The sequence below is a fragment of the Protopterus annectens genome, chromosome 9.part0, assembly GCF_019279795.1.
Source record: "Protopterus annectens isolate FY-2018-M chromosome 9.part0, PAN1.0, whole genome shotgun sequence".
In the NCBI taxonomy this organism is placed as follows: Eukaryota; Metazoa; Chordata; order Ceratodontiformes; family Protopteridae; genus Protopterus; species Protopterus annectens.
The window spans coordinates 639,866,803-639,886,070 of record NC_056743.1 but is presented as its reverse complement, the minus strand read 5'-3'; the positions used below and the strand labels follow the sequence as shown (position 1 = coordinate 639,886,070).

Genomic DNA, 19,268 nt, shown 5'->3' with positions numbered 1-19,268 from the left:
CCCTCTTATTTTTTCTTTTGTGTGGTTCCCTTCTTCACCCTTCTTCTGAGGTGTATTTGCAAAGGGTATGGGATCTTACTCATTTTGGAACACCTGACATCTGGGGCAAGAAAAACTAGAGAACATGGCGTTGGCTGTCAGCTTTGTACTCCTGGCGCTCTGACGTCAGGGAGCATGGCTGAGCAGCCGACGCCCTACCCAGACTTTGGGATTCTGGCCAACCGAGGACTGCCTGCCATCAGGGGAGAACCCTACAGTCATGACTGCAACAGTGAAGACACTCGAACATCTACATTTATGGTAAGTGTACACAACTGTACTTTCTGTACATACTTTCACCAAGCAGTATCATTTGCCAATTTTCTCTAAATCCAGAGCTGGCTTTGCCACTGCAGTCTTGCAGGGCCTTATAGCTGGCTCTAATGCTATCTAAAGTCCTCCTCCCAACCATAGCTTTGGGAATCTACCCAAATGTAATGACTGCAACAGTGAAACACGAAGAACATAGTACAGTTGTATACACTTACCATAAATGTAGATGTTCGAGTGTATTCCCTGTTGCAGTCTTGGTTACCCTCCCTCCAGCCCCCTAACTTCTTTTTGGTATACCTCTACTTTCCTTTACTATGCTTAAAAGCCTTTTTTATTTATTTGCTTTTCTGTTGGAGGTATATCTTTGTGCTTTTATGTTTAATTGCTTCCCATTAGGGGGGCACCTGACATCTGGGGCAAGAAAAACTGATGTAATGGCATTGGCTGCATGTTTTATACCCCTGATGACCTGACGTCGTGGAAGAAGGGACAGCAACCGACGCAGGACCCAAGACTTTGTTAATCAGGCTGACTGAGGGCAAACTGCAAACAGATTACCCAAATGTAATGACTGCAACAGTGAATACACTCGAACATCTACATTTGTGGTAAGTGTACACAACTGTTCTGTCTAGGGAGACCTTCTCGGATAGACCTGCACAGCAACCCTGAGGGATTGCCCCACTGTTCTATTCTGGAGACAGTCAGGGGAAGATTGTCATTGCACCTAATGGCTTGGGAGTCCATTACGACAGACTGTTGGGTGCTCCAAATAATTTCCAGAGGCTGCTCCATCCCGTTTGTTGCCCCACCCGTCCAACCAAAGCGCCTCCTGGATGTTCCCGCTCAAGGGGAGGCAGCAGAGCTAGAAATTTCAAAGCTGCTTTGCAATCGGGCCATCGAATCGGTCCCGCCAGATCAGTCCATATTAGGCGTTTACTCCATCTTCTTTTTAGTGCTAAAAAAGACAGGGGACCTCAGGCTCATATTGGACCTATCAACCCTGGACCTGACTGTAGCCAAGCAAAAATTCTGGATGGTCACCTTGCAGTCCATTTTACCTTACCTCTGAGGATGTGACTGGATGTGCTCGATAGACCTCCAGGACGCTTACTACCATATAAAAATTTGCAGAAGCTCCAGGAGATTCCTTCACTTCCGGCTGGGAGCCAATCATTTCCAGTTCAGAGCCCTATCCTTCGGTCTCACCACAGCCCTTAGGGTGTTTACCAAGGTTATGGCGGTCGTAGTGTCTCACCTGAGGCTTCCGGGAATTCAGGTGTTTCCTTACCTAGACGATTGGCTCCTTGCTGCTGCCACCATATGTCTACTTTGCATAGCCAGAGACTACTTCCTGCATCTTGCAGTCAACCTGGGTGTTACCATCAACATCTCAAGTTCCTCTTGAACCTGACACAGACCTTGGAATTTATAGGGGCATGGCTTGACACTCTACTATTGCAAGTTTTTCTCACTCTGGGCAGAGTCCAGAACCTGCAGGCTCATGTGTCAGTGATCCTCGGCCCCAGGATGCCAACGGTGAGCGATGTTCTCTGTGCCCTAGGCTCTATAGCTGCAGCAATTTCAATCCTACCCTGTGTGCGCCTTCACATATGGGTTCTTCAGTGGACCCTGGCAGTTTAGTGGTCTTGGTTAGACCTCCCCATGGACTCTCCAGTATGAATCAGCAGAGTCTGCAAGATTTCTCTTCTTTGGTGGCTCCAACCGCTGGAAATCTTGGCAGGTCGTCCTTTCATAACACACACAGCCCAAGTCACAGTGACCATGGACGCCTCCCAGCTCGGGTAGGGGGCACTATTTAGGGAGGACAGTCTAAGGCACGTGGTGTCTGACTGAGACCAGATTGCATGTCTATGTTCTGGAGATGAGGGCAGTGCTTTTAGCATTGCAAGCCTTTCATGCTGTTCTTCCTCCTGGGTCGATTGCAGTTCAGTCAGACAAACATGTCTGTTGTTTGGTACATCAACAAACAAGGAGGATCCAGATTTTACCCTCTGTGTCGCGAGGACATGAGAGTGTGAGAGTGGGCGATTTCCACCATTTGGATTCTGATTGCAAAGCACATCCCGGGATGCTCCAACATTTTAGCAGACAGACTGAGTCGGGCTATCCTAATGCCTTACCAGTGGTCTCTGAAACAGTCAATAGCGGAGGAGATCTTCCTTGCGTGGGGTCAGCATTGCTGCGATCTTTTCGCATCTTCTTCCAATGCGAAGTGCAGCGAGTTCTTCGCTCTGATCCCCTTACCAGGGGACTCCCCAGAGATGCTCCGTCCATGCTTGGCCTCCCGGGTTACTGTATGCTTATCTCTCATTACCTTTCATTCCAAAGTTTCTTCAGAAAGCTTGCCAACTGGGGTGCAAAAGTGATCCTCATTGGCCCGTTCTGGCCTCGTCAGGTGTGGTTCCCCTTCCTCTGGTCTCATGCTCTAACTCCTCCACGGATTCTGGATCCCTGCCTGGATCTCATTTCTCACCCCTCGGGCATCAGTCCGCCCGATCTAGACAGCCTCAAGCTGATGGCTTGGTTGCTCCAGTTCCCTTGATTGCAAGGACTCCCGGTCTGTCATCTTCAGTAAAGAATATTTTGGTGGCATCCCACAAAGCTTCCACTAGGAAGATTTATCACAGCAAATGGAAATGCTTCTCTATTTGGGCTTAGAGGAACCTAGATCCCTTTACAGCCCCGGTTCCTGCAGTGTTGGAGTTTTTGTCCTATATTTTCCAACAAGGGACTAGTTCCTCTACGGTTAAAGTACAATTGGCAGCCATATCTAATTTTCATGTCGGTGAAAATCTGAATGTTCTGGCCTCTTTGAGATTGTGTAAAGCTTTTCTGAAAGGTACTTTTCTTTTACATCCCCCGGTTAAGGATTCCATCCCTCCTTGGGACCTTACCATAGTTCTACAGGTGTTAGTGGCGCCCCCATTCGAACCAGTAGTGTCAGTAGACTTGAAATTCCTGTCCTGAAAGACAGCTTTTCTAGTGGTTATTACTTCGGCCAGAAGGGTTTTTAAGATCCAAGCTTTGTCTGCCATACCCCCTTACTTGATATTTCATAAAGACAGGGTTTCGCTCCGCACGAACCCTTCTTTCTTACCAAAAGTTGCTTCTGAATCAAATATTAACCAGATGATTAATCTGCCTGTGTTCTTTCCAAATTTTTAGAACAAGGGTGAATATAAGCTGCATTTGCTAGATGTTCATAGACAGCTTCATTTCTATTTACACAGGACTGAATGATTTCGTAAGTCTGACCAGTTATTCGTGTCCTTTTCCAGACCCTTTTCGGGCAAGGCCATTTCCAAGGTCTCCTTATCTAGATGGATTACGCAATGTATACTGCAAGTCTATAAGGATAAAGGTCTGTCCCCACCTGATCCTATTAAAGCTCATTCTACCAGATCTGTGGCAACTTCTGCTGCCTTTTGGTCTTGGGTTTCACTGGATGATATCTGTGCAGCAGCGACCTGGGCAAGGTTACATATTTATTTCAAATTATAAGTTGGATTTGTTCTCTAGAGGGAGAGCATCCCTTGGCTCTGCGGTGCTCATGAATATCCTTTTGAGGGCCTCCCAGGAGTTTTGGTAGCTGAGACTCAGTCCCACAGGTTGCAGATAAATGAAGTTAAGTACTTCAGATAAAGAAGTTATGTACTCACCATAACGTTCCATATGAGTAGTTATACTTAATTTTCTGCAACCGTCCCGCCTCCTTCCCCCGAACCTGTACTAAGTTAGAGCTGTTACTGAGTTGCTAATAGTTTGAATAGTGGCAAACTCAATCTGAGGGAAGGTAGGAGATGTGAGGGATTGTGGGTAAGGGGAGGAGTTTGGAGCTTGGAGCAGATGCTTGAAAAATATTGCCAGCTCAGATCCGTTATGGATCTGAATACCCACAGGTTACAGAAAATGAAGTATAACTACTCGTATGGAATGTTATGGTGAGTACATAACTTCTTTTTTTACGCACCTCTTTGGGCTGGCATGAATTTTTTTTAACTTTGATATTCCTTTTAGTGCCGTGCCTTTGCCGTACCTGCTGAGGTTGGTTGCTGTGGACGTAGATGTGAGTTTCCTCATAACGTTATAGATTTGATAAAGGAGATAGATTGGGCTACATTTTTTTTGCCATTAAAATGGGGAGGGGGGGGTTAACCTAAAAAATAATGCTACAGAGAAGGATGGGCTGCTTTCTTTCCCCACTTTTGTTTGCTGAATATCTAGTGTCATTGGTACAGAAAATAAGACCGGGTGATATTAGAGGAGTTGAGTGGAATCGGAGTCAAGAAAAGTTTACATTTGAAGAGGATATTTGCATTTATCTACCCTGAAAAATGACCTTCTTAAACTTTTCACAGTGTTGAGAAAATCTGATGAGAGATCTGCGTGTAAAGTTAATGAGAGTAAAACTAAAGCTGTATTGCAGTAAATTATGCAGCACCTACCCTTACATTTTTTTTTTGCCTTTTCTGCCCACCCTTCCTTCATTATTACCATTCTGGCCCTCGTGCCAAGTCACCCAGTTACTCCATCCCGTGGACTTATTTCTGTAATTGCAGAGGGTGGTCGTAAATCACAGGCACCAGGGCTGAGTAAGTGTGAGCTTTTGTGTTGGGGGGGGGGTTATTTTGGCCTACTCTGTTACTGCACTCACCTTTAAATTGATGGAGGATGACCTGTTATTTAGCGGGTCACTACAGAATGAAATGTTTAGCTGTGTGTATAGCTAGAGAAAAAAATCTAGCCAACAGTAACACTACATGGCATAAAGAAATCTGGGAAGAATTTAAGGAGAAAATTCTAGCTATGATTAAAATAAAAAAAGGATAATTGTGGATTTAGCTAGTAATGTTCAAGCTAATAAAATGTTTATAGTCCCCCAGATATTTTTACCTAGCATATATGTTTTAGTTTGATCTTGACAGTTCTGAGGCAACTACAAAAGGAGTTAGTATTGTTTTGGAGGATAAGGGGCCATGGGTTTCTGTGATAATGATGTTACAATTAAAAAAGTCTCTAGCTTTGCCAAATGTACAAGTTTATAATGCATATTTAAGACCGGCTTATTACAATTTGGTGCCAAACCCAAATAAGAGTTAAGATATTTAATAGACATAATGCAGATAGAAACTTTATACGTCTCTTTCTGCACTATGAAAAACTAAGTTTATGGCATATATTAGTGGTGGGTAAGTTTTACTTGTGTGCCTCTTTTATTTATTTATATAGTTCTGTTTTTTATATATATCCTTATATTTCCCCTGGCTCTGTTCCTGTTGTTGCATTTGCTTTGTTTCTGCTGTAAAAAAGTGTTCAATTTTTTACTTTGTTTAATATCTTATTTTGATTTCTATTTTTACTGTTTACATTTTATTAATTTAATCAGTATTCCTTTCGTAAACTGTCATTCTTGTGGTACAATCCTGAGTATTGAAATTTTGTGCAGTGATACGCTTTTCCTCAGTGTTGATCTGTATAACAGTAAAGCTGACTTTGAGAAAATATGGTGAAGAAATAGACTGACTCTAGGAAGTCCCCCAATGGAAGGTGAAACTACGGCCCATAGGGTTAATGCAACTGGGTAAATGCAACGAGGTTATTCCACAAAATTAATATTAGGAAAGTTCCTATTCTAGGAATAGTTAAGAAATGGGGAGGGAATTATTGAATTGAAGTGATTTCAAGTTTTAACATCAGACAGTAGGACTATAAGGGTTTATATGGTACTGAAGAAATGTATTGTAGCAAAATCCTTGGAGGATGTCAGAATTAATAGGAATATTAGTGGAAACGAAGATGGAAGAGGCAAAAGCAGAATACTGGTTAACAGACTATATTGAACTATTTGCCATTCATCTTCATCTTTTGCTTTATCCCCCTTGAATTGTTGCAAAGAGCTAATGGATAGACATATCTCGCCCTGAAAGTAATAACAAAGTTGAGGAAATTTCAGGATTTTCACCTGGAAACGTTATACTTCAGGAAGATTAAATAGTGTTTCGTATGGCTGTGCAGTTTTGTTGAAGATGTACAGTGAGGGATGGGAGCACATTTTTGCTCATGTCTGTCCTTGTCCCTGATTAAGGAATCACTGAAAGTTTTGGTAAAGAAGCTTTTAGGATATGAATGAGATTTAAATAAAGGTTGTATAGTTTTAAATTGGCCCTTAGATTTGGCACAGCCTGTATGTGGTAAGACATTTGTAAGGTTAGTAGTGATACCTTTTTAAAAGACTAATAAGAAACTGGAAATCTGATAAAATGCCCAAATTAAGAGAATCTTTTAGATGTAATGCAGAACCTGAAAGAACTGGAACCCAAGCTCGAACAAGGAACGATAAAGATTAGGCTTAAGAAAGGCATTTTATGAGGGCAGACTGTCCTGCTGTTAAAAGAATATATTTGAGGGAGGAAGTAATTAAGGGAGCGGGAAACACAAAAGTAATGACTTAGTGTAATGAGTCATAACATAAAAAGACCTTGAACAGATATTCCAGTGTTTTTTTTTTGCCCCCCCCCCCCCCCCTCCATTTTTGTAAATTTGGAGTTTAAAAAGAGAAATGTTTAAAATTTGAATTGTAAATCCTGGTTTTGGGCTGAGAACTATTTATATTTAATATATTAAAAATTAGAAGGTCTGACATCAGAATTTGACTGACACCATGCATGAGGTTTGCATAGTGCATGTTAGAATGATTTGGATTTCATTGCTTATTTGTCAAGTAAAACAGCTTTAAGTAAAAAAAAGAAAAAAGCATTGAAGAATGGCAAGACAGTCTAACAGTGACCAAGAAAAATCTGTGCTTGAGTGAACATACAGGAAATGTGCTTCGAAGTCTTTTGGCTTATCCCACGAGTAGGGAGTACTGCTGTTGCAGTGATAACTTAGTAGACCATCTACTGTTATGGTTAGCGGCTCACGCAACTGCTTTTTTAACTACATGAAATGTTTCATTAAGAAATTGAATTTTTACAAGAACAATTAAAATGCTACTTCTTGATTCGTTAGCAGTAGAGATGCCTATGCTGTTAATTTCAGAAGAGTTGCCTAGATCTGAAGTTTAGTAAATTTGTCTTTATAACTGCAGCAGGATACTTGGTTTGAGGACATAATATATGTTAACCGAAGTAACAGGACTTCTGAGTTGTTTGAATCCTTTTGCTGTGTGCTTTACTGTAGTATGTCATGTGTAGGCTGTTATTCCAACTCTGTCATGCCTTTCTGAATAAGTTAAATGCGTCTTTCGGCTTTTCCCGGTTAGAGGTCGCCACAGCGGAACTCCGGTCCGCTAATGATTGGCAGTTGATTTTTACGTACCGGCTTGCCAGGCCTGACGCACAACCTTCAACGAAGGTATGCCCATTCACGCATGTCTCCACGCAGAAGACGCTCTAGCTGAGAATCGAACCGGACACCGTCTTACTGGGAGGCGATAACGCTACCGCAGCACCACCACCGCGGGTCTTCTTTCTGAATAAGTAATCCAGAGTAATTATATGGAAAAAGCTTCTTGAGAGAAGAGTATTTCTTATGCAGTTTCTTGTTGTGGTGCAGAATTTAACAATCTCTCAACTAAGTACTTTAAGTGTCTTATTTTTATTATTCATAGAGCTCTATTTCCAGTGTGAAAAGGAAAGGAAAGAAGAAAAACAAGAGTGACAGTGCTTGGCTGAAACCTACCCGGAAACGTAGGAGGAAAGACAGAACAAAGCAGCTGAATGGTAAGTTTAAGGTAGAATTTAATTTCAACATCTAACTGCAGGCTATGTTATTGAGGGTATTAGCCATTACTTTGGTTTCTACAGCCTCAGAAAAATAGGGTTGAGATTTAATCATTCACATTTAAGGCGACAAGATTTTAATATACTTTAAAGTACCAGTGTGTTCTGGAGTAGAAGTTTACATGGTAGCAATCCAAAAGCAGTACAGGAAAAAGAATAGTAGTGAAAGCAAAAATGTGGAGAAGGTGGTGTGAATTAAAGCGTGAATGTCATGTTTACATACCACCAGAAAAAGTCTCACTTAATACAGGAAAGCTTAAAAACTTTTTTGTTTTTTTTTTTTTTTAGTCCCTCTCATAAAAAAAAAAAAAATTATCAAACCGTAGAAGTGGTGGATATGCAGCATTTAGTTGCACTTGCCACACATGCTTCTTTTCCCTCGCCTTCCATCATCTCGAATACTGTCACTGAGTAAAAAAATGTAAAAGTTTATTTCAAATATTTGAGTGCTTGCACAGTATGTTCATATTTCAGATTTTTTACTTAATATTTATTTGCAAATGAGCTGCAGTAGTTTTCTTGTTTTCTTTACAGCATAAAAACTGTTGCATCTTAGTGTAATGCTTGTTAAAATCCAGTTTTTGTTTAACTTAAACATAGTTGCATGCTACCTGAGGTAAAAAGCCTTCATTTACAAATGTGCAAGATTTGCAAAATGCACTAATAAACATACCCGCTCTGAGCCCTGGACAGCCTGGCACTATATTAACTTGCATCTCTACAGATTTCAAATTTAAAGCATTTGTAGACTCAAAAACTGGATGTGATCCCACCATTTTAAACAAATCTTGTTTTCTTTGCAGAATTTTTCTGTAATACATTTAATTTCTGTAATGTCAGCACTAATATTATCTGTCTGTTAACCTGAAGTCATAGACTCATTTTGTTTTCAAATGGTTCTTGTTAGCTTTCAAAATATGGTTAGTAGGCAGAGAATGCATCACTATAGCTTCTGTTGCTAACAGGTCAACTTTAGAAACTTGTTTGCACACAAAAAAACTGCCATCTGCCATCCCAAGTAATCAAACATCAGATGACATTGTCAAAACTGACCATAGATTGTGGCATCTTTCAGGATGATCAAAAATCAAGGCCAGCACTAAAAAGTGGTAATTGTAACTTCTTTTATTGAAGCATGAATGCCACAAGGAGTAGAGAAAAAACCTGTAACCCCACAACAAATTCAACCAGACCGGTTTCAGATGAAATAGCCTTCCTTAGTGTAAAGCATCATCAAGTCACATCCACATATTTATATATTTTCAGTTAATTAGAGTTGGTTATTGGTTACTCATAAATGGTCATTTAACCCAGGCTGAAAAAGCCCACCTAATTTGATAATCCACTTCCTTTCTTTAGCATTAAGGATAGTATGCCACCCAAATTTATTCACCTTATCACCAAATATTTTGTCAGTAACAGTGAATCTGTATGAAGCATTTCCATGTTTAAGTGTGTGTTTAAATAATGCATTTGATTGTCTCTTATTCCTGATATCACTCAGATGTTCCCTAGTTTGTAACCGCGTAGGGGTCTGGATGTTTGGCTAATGTAAAAAGAAGAATATGTACACATGACCAAGTATATAACCCATGCCGACCAACAATTGGCAAAACATTTTGTCATAGACCAATGCAGTATTTTGACTACTTGACTTGGGACTTTGCCTTTCAGGGACATAAAGTATATCTTTTGGGACATGGAACTTGTATGCTGTTGGCCTCGAATGTGTTTTCTTTTTTAATTTACCCAATAGAAGAATAGCGGTCGCCATTCTTTGGACACTGTTAAAACAGAAGACACACATGCTTCGATCGTAAGGGCTTTCTGGCTTTTCTTTCTTATGATATGGACTAATTGCATAATTAAGAGGGATAACTTGCATACCACGGGCCATTTTGAGTTGTATTAAGTTTTTTTGTTTACAAATTAGCTACGTGTTGAAAAGTTACATAAACTGTGTTGAGTTTCTACTTCTAACAGTTGAGACTGGGCTGTTTAGGAGTAAATGGAAATGTTTTGCATGGGCTGAATGAAAGTATTTGAACTTATAAGGACTTGCATTTATATGGGTTTGTATACATATATGTATCTGTACCATTTTTCAGTTTCATTAAATGTGAGGATGTTGTATTGAGGTTCGGGTGACAGTGGTTACTCGTTCCAGGTTTGAGATTGTTTACATCTAATTTGTTACTACATATTGTGCTTGCAGAACTATATGCCATTGTCAATAATTGGTATAGTTTACATATATTGTTCTTAATGGCCATTTATGAATAAGGGGCCAACAGTTCAGTGGTTTTGTGTGACCGTAATATTGTGAATTGAGGAGTTATACATAACATATAGGCATTTCTTTTTGTTTTTTTAGGGGAGTGTAACACTGCATGGTGCGATCAATGATCTCTAGTTACAAATATCGCATTGGCTATTATTGTTCCCCCTTTTTTGGCACTTTGGTCGCAAACTAAGGCTGTTGAGTTATTTTGTTCAGAGGAACATAGCACTGCGGTTTATATAAGCATGTATTACGGTATTAATTGCAGGGGCTATTATTGTTCCATGATTAAGACATGAATATGAATGTTAGTGTTTCTGTGCACTCGTGTTTGTGTCAGTTGAGCATCTTATAGTGTTCTGAGTGATGGTATGGGGGAACGTAGCACTGCTATACATTATGATATGGGTGTTTTGTGATTTCCTATAACAATTGCAGTATATATTATTGTTCCTCTTATTGAACATTTAACCATATGGCAGTTGAATATCACAATGTTTTTGATCGATTGCATGGGGGGAACATAGCACTGTGGTGTCTCATGATATGTACATTTATTGATTTTTCCAGAATAATTGCAGTGGTTACACTTTTATTTCTCTAGTTTAATATTTAATAATTCAGCGTAAGTAGTATAGCCATTTTTTGGGGGGTCAAGTTGCAAGCATTAGTTTTCCCTGTTTCTTACGTTTGAACTACACTTCACTAAGGGAAGTTCTGTATTTTACATACTGGAGAATCAGGATAGGTTTCTACAAAGATATTTAGTTAGTCAATTTTTGATTAGTTTTGGAGTGTTTTGGACCTAAATGGATCTTGCCTGAATTTTAAAAGGGTTGTCCTCGGACAAGGATGATCTAGGGCTATTTGGACTAGGGCCATCAGAAAACACCAGCATTGAAATAAATGTTAATGACTCTATGTCAAATTTCAGCCAGGCTTTTCAGAAGCTTACTAAGTGCATGAAAACATTACACACTAACGTGTGGCACTTGAAACTTTTTAAAGCTTATCAGCTTAAGGGGATTACCCCAAGGGGTTTGCGGGTTCGAATACAACTTTTAGTGAACAATATGGATTATAAACTGGCTGAGGAATGGGATCTGGTCCAATAGAGGGCATCAATGGGTTTTGTAGAAACGTTAACAGCCTTTTATGAACGTAGGGTTGATCATCATATCATAGAGGTTGGTTTGTTATGCGAGGAAATTGTGTTTTGAGGACTTATCCTGTTATCCAACATGTTTGAACCAACTTAGTACAGAACTTTTAAATTTGGAAAAGGTATTAAAGGGAAAAAAATTAAAAAATTTTAATAGTGATATGGGGGAGTATGATAGAGGGAAACCCTTTGGATCCCAGAAACAGGTGAAATTTGGTCAGACAGAGGTTAAACCCTACAATCCAAAAAGGAAATACCTAAATCAATCCTCAAAAAACAAAAAGGCGGGAATAGTAGTACATCTGGTGATGAATCCTCCTCAGCCAAGGAGGTGAACAGTAACCATTCCTTAGAGTCTCCTATCCCAAAGAGATGGAATTTGGATGCCCCTTTAGGGCCAGGAAACATAGAGGGGGAAAAGACCTTGAGAGTTTGCTCATATTAATGGTACAGAAATAAACAAGGTTTGTAATGTTTTGAACATCTCTTCTAAACCGCTATCTGAGGTGAAAATGCAGGTTTTAAATAAAGGTTTATAATTTGTACCTGGATTTGTTGTGATGGAAGATTCTTTTGCACAGGATGTAATAGCCTTTTGCCATTTACTTAATTTAGGATTGTTTTTTGATGAGGATGCTTCAGACACTAGTACCAACTCATTCAAATTTCATAGATCTACTTTCACCCCACCCATGCATCCACAAGTTATTTCCTTCCAGTCCAGTGTTCTGAGGGATTTACATTTTCATACTCTTGAACATCGCTTATTACTTCATAACCTCTCAAAGATCGAACTACAGGTAGGATCTTCTTCTTCCGCCTTTTCCCGGTTAGGGGTCGCCACAGCGGATCACCTGTCCGCTCATGATTGGCAGTGGAGCTTTACGGTGTCGAGTTAACTTGCAAAATAATAGGAATCTAGTTGTTTTGCCTGCTGGTAAGGGAGGAGCGGTGGTGGTTATGGATTGGGAGAAGTTTGATGAAGAAGCTCAGAGACAACTGGAGGATGGCCGGTATTATATGCCTATGCATCTAGATCCAACCTTTAGATTTAAGAAAGAAATAGACATTTTTCTTAAGCAGACAAGGGATGAGGGTATAATCACAGACTCAGACCTGTCATTTAACAGTACAGGACCCTAAATCCCAGTATTTATAGCTTCTGCCAAAAATACATAAGGATTTACATAATCCACCAAAAAGACCAATTGTATCAGGCAGAGGGTCCCTCACAATTCCTAACCAAGTATTTACAGCCATTATTGAAATTTGTTCGAGCACGCATACAGGATACTACCCAGTTTTTGGGCATTATTTCTGATATGCAATTGGAACCATGTTGGCTCCTATGTACACTCAATATTACGGCTCTTTATGCTAACATCCAACATTGAGCTGGGCTTTGTGCACTACAATACTGGTTAGAGAAAAGTGAACTTTATCGGCCTGGATTTAATACATTTTTGATTTGTTTAGTAGAACATGTTCTGATCAAAAATGTCCTTTATTTTCAGGACCAATGTTATTGGCAAATTCAAGGGGCAACAATGGGGGCATCTTTTGCCCCCGTTTATGTTGACCTGTTTATGGCTTATGTGGAAGATCACCTTAATTATGATCCAGGGCACAATTTGTATATAGAGGAAATTGACATTTGGAGGCGCTGTTTGGATGACTATTAGCTTGTGTGGAGGGCGGATAGCATACATCTTAATGAATTTGTGGAATATCTAAATGGGAATAAATGGGGAATTCAGTTCACAGTTCATTATCTTGCAAACCAGATTACATTTTTGGATGTTCTGGTGAAAAGGAATGAGGATAATACTCTAGCTACCAAATTTTTTTGAAAATACCCACAATATAATTCCCTACTTCACTCATCTAGGTTTCATCCACAATGTATTATTATTAGGAGCATTCCTAAATCTCAGTTCCTTCTGGTCAAACGTCTCTGCTCCAATTTGGAGAAATATGAACTATTCAGGGATGATATGATACATCGATTTCAAAATCGGGGCTATAAAATTGGTAATATTATTACTGCCAGCAGCTGGGCCTCCAGTCAGGATAGGAAGGACCTACTGGTATACAAGGAACATTCTATGGATAAAACATTAGATTTGAGGTTGGTTACTACATATGGATGAAACACTGGGGCGTTTTTAGATATTAACAGGCATTGGAACATTCTGTTATCAGATCATAGATTATTTGAGATTCTAGGAAGGAGATGTCTTTTTTTCCTTTCAGAGATGGAGAACATTGGGTTAATATTTTAGTCCTTGTAAGTACCATCGGGGGGGTGGTTCCATAATATGACAACAACGTACCATTACAAGTGAAATACTGTGTTGGTTGCATAACCTGTGGGCATTGTACACATTGTAATAGAGTAAACAAAACTAAACAGTTTAGTAGTCAAAATACTGCATTGGTCTATGACATAACATTTTTGCCATTTGTGGGTTGGAATGGGTTATTTATTTGGCCCTGTGTACATATTCTGCTTTTTACATTGGCCGAACATCCAGGCCCCTACGGTTACGGATTGGGGAACATCTGAGTGATATCAGGAAAAAGAGACAATCAAATGCATTATTTAAACACACGCTTAAACATGGAAATGCTTCATATAGATTCACTGTTATTGACAAAATATTTGGTGATAAGGTGAATAAATCTGGGTGGCATACTATCCTTAATGCTAAAGAAAGGAAGTGGATTAGCAAATTAGGTAGGCTTTTTTAGCCTGGGTTAAATAACCATTTATGAGTAACCAATAACCAACTCTAATTAACTGAAAATGTATAAATATGTGAATGTGACATGGTGATGCTTTACACTGAGGAAGGCTATTTCAGCCGAAACCAGTCTGGTTGAATTTGTTGTGAGATTATAGGTTTTTTTTTCCCTACCCCTTGTGGCATTCATGCTTCAGTAAAAGAAGTTACAATTACCACTTTTTAGTGCTGACCTTGATTTTTGATTTTGCTGAAGGTGTGTTGGGCCTGTGCACTTGCCGTACTTGCGAGGGAATTCTTTGTCTTGATCTTTCAAGATGAACATGAGCACTTGGAAGAAGTTTGTTGTAAAAGTTTACAAGTTAGGAAAGTTGGACTTATTAGCAACAGCAGTATTGGGATGGCAGTTTCCAAACTCAGATTTCCTATGAAAAGTATATTTAGAAAACAACCTGATACCTAGGTATGTTATCCCTGCAGAACAGGTCATTGTAATTTTCCAAAAGGGAGTACTTTTATTCCTCTTGGCAATTCATTCAAACAAAATCTTTTAAGCAAAGAAAAAATGTCGTATATAAAGCTAGTATTCACCTTTGACATTTCTTGCCTTTATAAAACCAGGTGATTTGAAGTTGTTCTATCTCTCCTTCATACTCACCGATGGGTTCTGAGCCGATCCTCGGCTCCGACTCGGCCAAATGCAAAATCTCGAGGTCTTCAACCAGCTCATGGCCTACTCCCTATCCCATGATGCACTGGTGCTTCCCCCAGATCTCATTTGCCGCTGCAACAGATCGTCCATTTTACCAGCTCTGGCCAGTGAATATAGGTATTTTTCTCAAGTTTAATATATTTTTTTCTAAATATTTCATCTTTTTTATAGTCGTTAAAGGTTAGTTTAACCAAGTTAGTTTAGAGAATTATAGCTAGCATACCTCTCTCTCTCTCATGGCCGTTTTTTTATTAAGCCTAGTTTAACCCCCTTTTCCCATTTATTCTAAGCCTTGATAGTTATAGCTTTCACTTGTATACAAATATATCTGTGTGTGGTGTGTTTATTGTTAGTAGTATAAAAGGCTTAGATATAGTTTTTTGTGAGCCTGTGTTTTATTTAGGGCTATTTCTTCTTTAATATATAGCTTGTTTAAATTAGAAGGCTTTAAGGATTGTTTATAGTATTCTAGTGTGATTATTTTTTGTAGGATTGTTGATACATCTCAGGAGAAATCTAAGTCGGGTTTCAAAAAATGCCCTAAGTGTGGGCAGAAGATGTTCATCACTGATGGACACTTGGACTGTGTATATTGTTTGGGAGAGGTTCACCTCGAAGAAAATTGTCCCATATGCCACCCTTTCAGTACTAGGGTGCTGCATGAAAGAAAAAGTAAACTGATAGCTAGAGGACTGGTTAAGTCTTCCTTTCAGGACTCATTAGATAAGGGCAAGAGGACCCAAGACAAACATTCAAAATCTTCAAGTCTTCTGGATTGGAGCCAAAGACAAGCTCATCGACTCCAAAAAAATCAGACAGACCGTCTATCTTGGTGCCACAAGTTTTGGAGCCGACGGTTGTGCTGCTTGGTAGGAGCCGGTCCCCGGTTCTGGAGCCGGTATCTCCTACCCTTAAGTCTCCTATTTTACAGTCAGTGGCTTTTTCTTCTCGGTCCTCAAGACTCTCTGATAAGGATGTGGATCATGTGGTGCAGAGGCTTTTGCAGACACCAGCACTAGCTAAGATTTTGTCAGGGCCTACCCTTGGGACTTCGGGCCCGACTGAGACCCAGTCCGTTACTTTTGTTCCTCCTTCGATCTGACTCAAGGTTTCGGAGCCGGAGTGTACGGAGCTGATGATTGTGGATCTGTTAGAGCCAGCACCTGCTCCAGGCCTGTTGGTTCCGACTACTCTGACTTCCTGGGTGCCGACCATGGAGTCTAGGAGCTGACAATTGCCGGTTGGGTCCGGGGAGGATAGTTGAACTGACCTCTCTGTTTCAACTTTATCTCTTGAAGCTTCGGCACGGCTGAGCTTGGCTCCTACCTCGGGCTCTGATCCCTCCGCTTCCGTGCCAGGGAGATCACCTGCTTCTTTGGATCCAGGGGTTTCCTCTCATCAGAGCCGGGGGGCTTTTAATGCCATGAGAAGAGTATAGTCCCACATCATCAGAACCGGCAACCTCCTCCCCCAAAGTGCCTGTGTCTACCTCTGCTTCACTCGTCCCTCAAAAGTGTAGAGAACCAGAGCTTCAGGTCATCCCTTTGGGTGAGCCCTGCTCTTATGAGACCTCACCAGAAGCTCCCACTGAGGAGGTTCTCTGGAAGAGACTTTGCAAGAGGAGGCTTCTGGACTCCCCACAGGAATCAGTCATATCAGATACTGACTTAGATGAGTCAGAAGGGTCCCCACAGGCCCCCACTGGTGATATCTCGTTTGGAGATATCTTGGAAATTCTCAAACAGAGGAGTGGCTGGAAGCCCATTATAACCCTACTGATGATGAGTCATTTCTTCTGAAGGCTTTCAGGTCTCAACCCTCCGCCTCTTGGGTGTCTCCTCTTTTTGATGAGCTGATGGAACTCATCTCTCGAAAGGAATGGAAGTTCCCGGATACCATGGGACCTGTCCCTTGGAGGCCTAACAAATTTATGATTTCCCCCAGGACAAGGCTTTCCTAAACAAAGGAGTACCCGTCGATGCTATTGTGGTGGCAGCAGCCACCAGGGAGGAGTTGTCAGAGACCTCTACATCTGTTCATCCTCCTATCAAGGATTCTAGGATCATGGACAAATATGGTAAGCGCTTGTTTAGTTCGGCGTCCTTTGCTCTTGGATCCCTGAACTATCTCACACATTTTAATAGACTACACAGAGATCTCCTTAAAGAGCTGAGAGATACTCTACAGGGTGCAGTAGCTGTAGGGGTTTCAGATGAAGTAACTTCCAAGCTTGCTACCCTAAATTCCCTTGTAAACTCTTCCATGCGTCTGATTTCTTACGCACCTGATGGAATGAGCAAGGCAACCGGTACAGGAATTGCTCTTAGGAGATATTCCTGGATGTGCTTATGTTCCTTTGCAGAGCCCTTTAAGTCATCCTTTGTGAACACCCCTTTCGATGGCTCCTTCCTGTTTGGACCCAAAATGAAGGAAACGCTTACCAGGGGTGAGCAGGATGGAAAGACTCTGTCTACTGTTGGAGTCCGTTTTTCCACCCCTACCAGACCTTACCCCAAAGGTCAGAAGGGAGGGAAGATGTGGTTCCATAAAACTCAAGGAGCTTTCCAGGACACTTGTGGTGAACCTTCCTCTAGAGTCAGAGGAGGGGGGGGTAATAATGGAAGACACTGCCCACGCGGCAGAGGGGGTCTTTAGAATCAGGGTGACAAAGATCAGTTTTTTGGAAAGCTCTATCAGCGCTTCTGAAAGGAGGGCCCGTCTATCAATTTCTGAAGGCAGTCGGGGGGCGCTTATCTCTGTACCCAGATGCCTGGCAAAACATAACAGAAGATCACTGGGTACAAAACATAATATCCAGAGGATACTCCATTCCCTTTGCCACCGCACCACCCCTTGTAAGAAAAATCCCGGACATCCCACCCAATCACAGGGTACAAGCAACCATAGAAATTCAAAGGTTGCTAGAAAAGAATCATCCAACCAGTCCTAGCAGACCAGAGAGGATCCGGAACTTACTCAAGTTCCAAAGAAAACGGGGCTGGAGACCCATTTTGGACCTCAGCAAACTAAACAAATCTGTCAAAAAGACAAGGTTTTGGATGTTCGCGCTACAGTCTATACTTCCCTTTCTCGGGAAAGACAGTTGGATGTGCTCGATAGATCTCCAGGATGCATGCTATCACATAGAAATGGCCAGGCCATCCAGAGATCATCTGCACTTTCGTCTGGGAGCCTGTCACTACCAGTTTCGAGCCCTGCCCTTTGGTCTCACTACAACCCCCAGAGTGTTCACCAAATGCATGGCAGTAGTCATGGCTCACCTGAGACGTTTAGGATTCCAGGTGTTTCCATACCTAGATGACTGGCTCCTCACCGCCACCACCAGGCATCAACTCATACTAACAAGGGACACAACCTTAAACCTCTGCAGTCACTTGGGGATTACCATAAACTCAGAAAAATCTATCTTATCGCCATCCAAATGTACTGTCTTTATAGGAGAAGGTATAGATACCATTTCCATGGCTGTAAAACTTCCACTGGAAAGGGTTTGTGTTTTACGAAAACAGGTCCTAATTCTTCTAGCAAAAAAAAAAGCCCCAGCTTCAGTGGTGCTCAAATTATTGGGGATAATGGCGGCAGCACCCTTTGCAATTCCTTTAGGTCGAATGCACATGCTTATACCACAATGGCTTCTGTTCACACAGTGGTCCTTTCAGGAACTTCCAGTGTCTTATCAAATCCTGATAAACTTATACAAGAATGACCTTCGCTGGTGGCTAACATCTCATCCAGTAACAATAGGTCACCCCTTTGATTTACCTGCTCCCATTGCCACTATGACCACAGATGCCTCCCTGATAGGGGGGGGGGGGGCATTATCAGAGAAGAACAGCCCAAGGCATGTGGAAACAACACAAGGCTTATCTGTATATCAGTGTCCTAGAGATGAGAGCGGTACTTCTAGCATTGCAGTCCTTTCGAGACTCCTGTCCTCTAGGAACTATTGCAATTCAGATAGACAGCATGTCAGTGGTCTGGTACATAAACGAGGAGGAGACAGATCTTATCCCTTATGTCGAGAGGCCCTGAGAGTATGGCAGTGGGCAACTTCCAGCCAGTGCTTTCTGATAGCAACGCAAATCCCGGGGAAGTCCAATGTGATAGCAGACAAATTGAGCAGAGCAATTCTTTTGCCTCATGAGTGGTCCCTGAAACAAGAAATGGCAGAAAGGATATTCCGCAGATGGGGCCAGCCTTGCTGCGACCTCTTTGTAACCCCAATGAACAT

General features: G+C 41.2%; 1 protein-coding gene across 3 annotated transcripts in view; it reads left to right on the top strand.

The window, feature by feature from the left end:
• The window catches only part of EHMT2 (euchromatic histone lysine methyltransferase 2), a 1,701,692-nt gene that overhangs the window by 543,568 nt on the left and 1,138,856 nt on the right, over positions 1 to 19,268 (top strand). For all 3 annotated transcript variants that reach the window (XM_044083219.1, XM_044083218.1, XM_044083217.1), the window contains one exon: positions 7,946 to 8,057. In XM_044083219.1, coding sequence (XP_043939154.1) covers positions 7,946 to 8,057 — 112 coding nt within the window. The remainder of the gene's footprint in view (positions 1 to 7,945; positions 8,058 to 19,268) is intronic.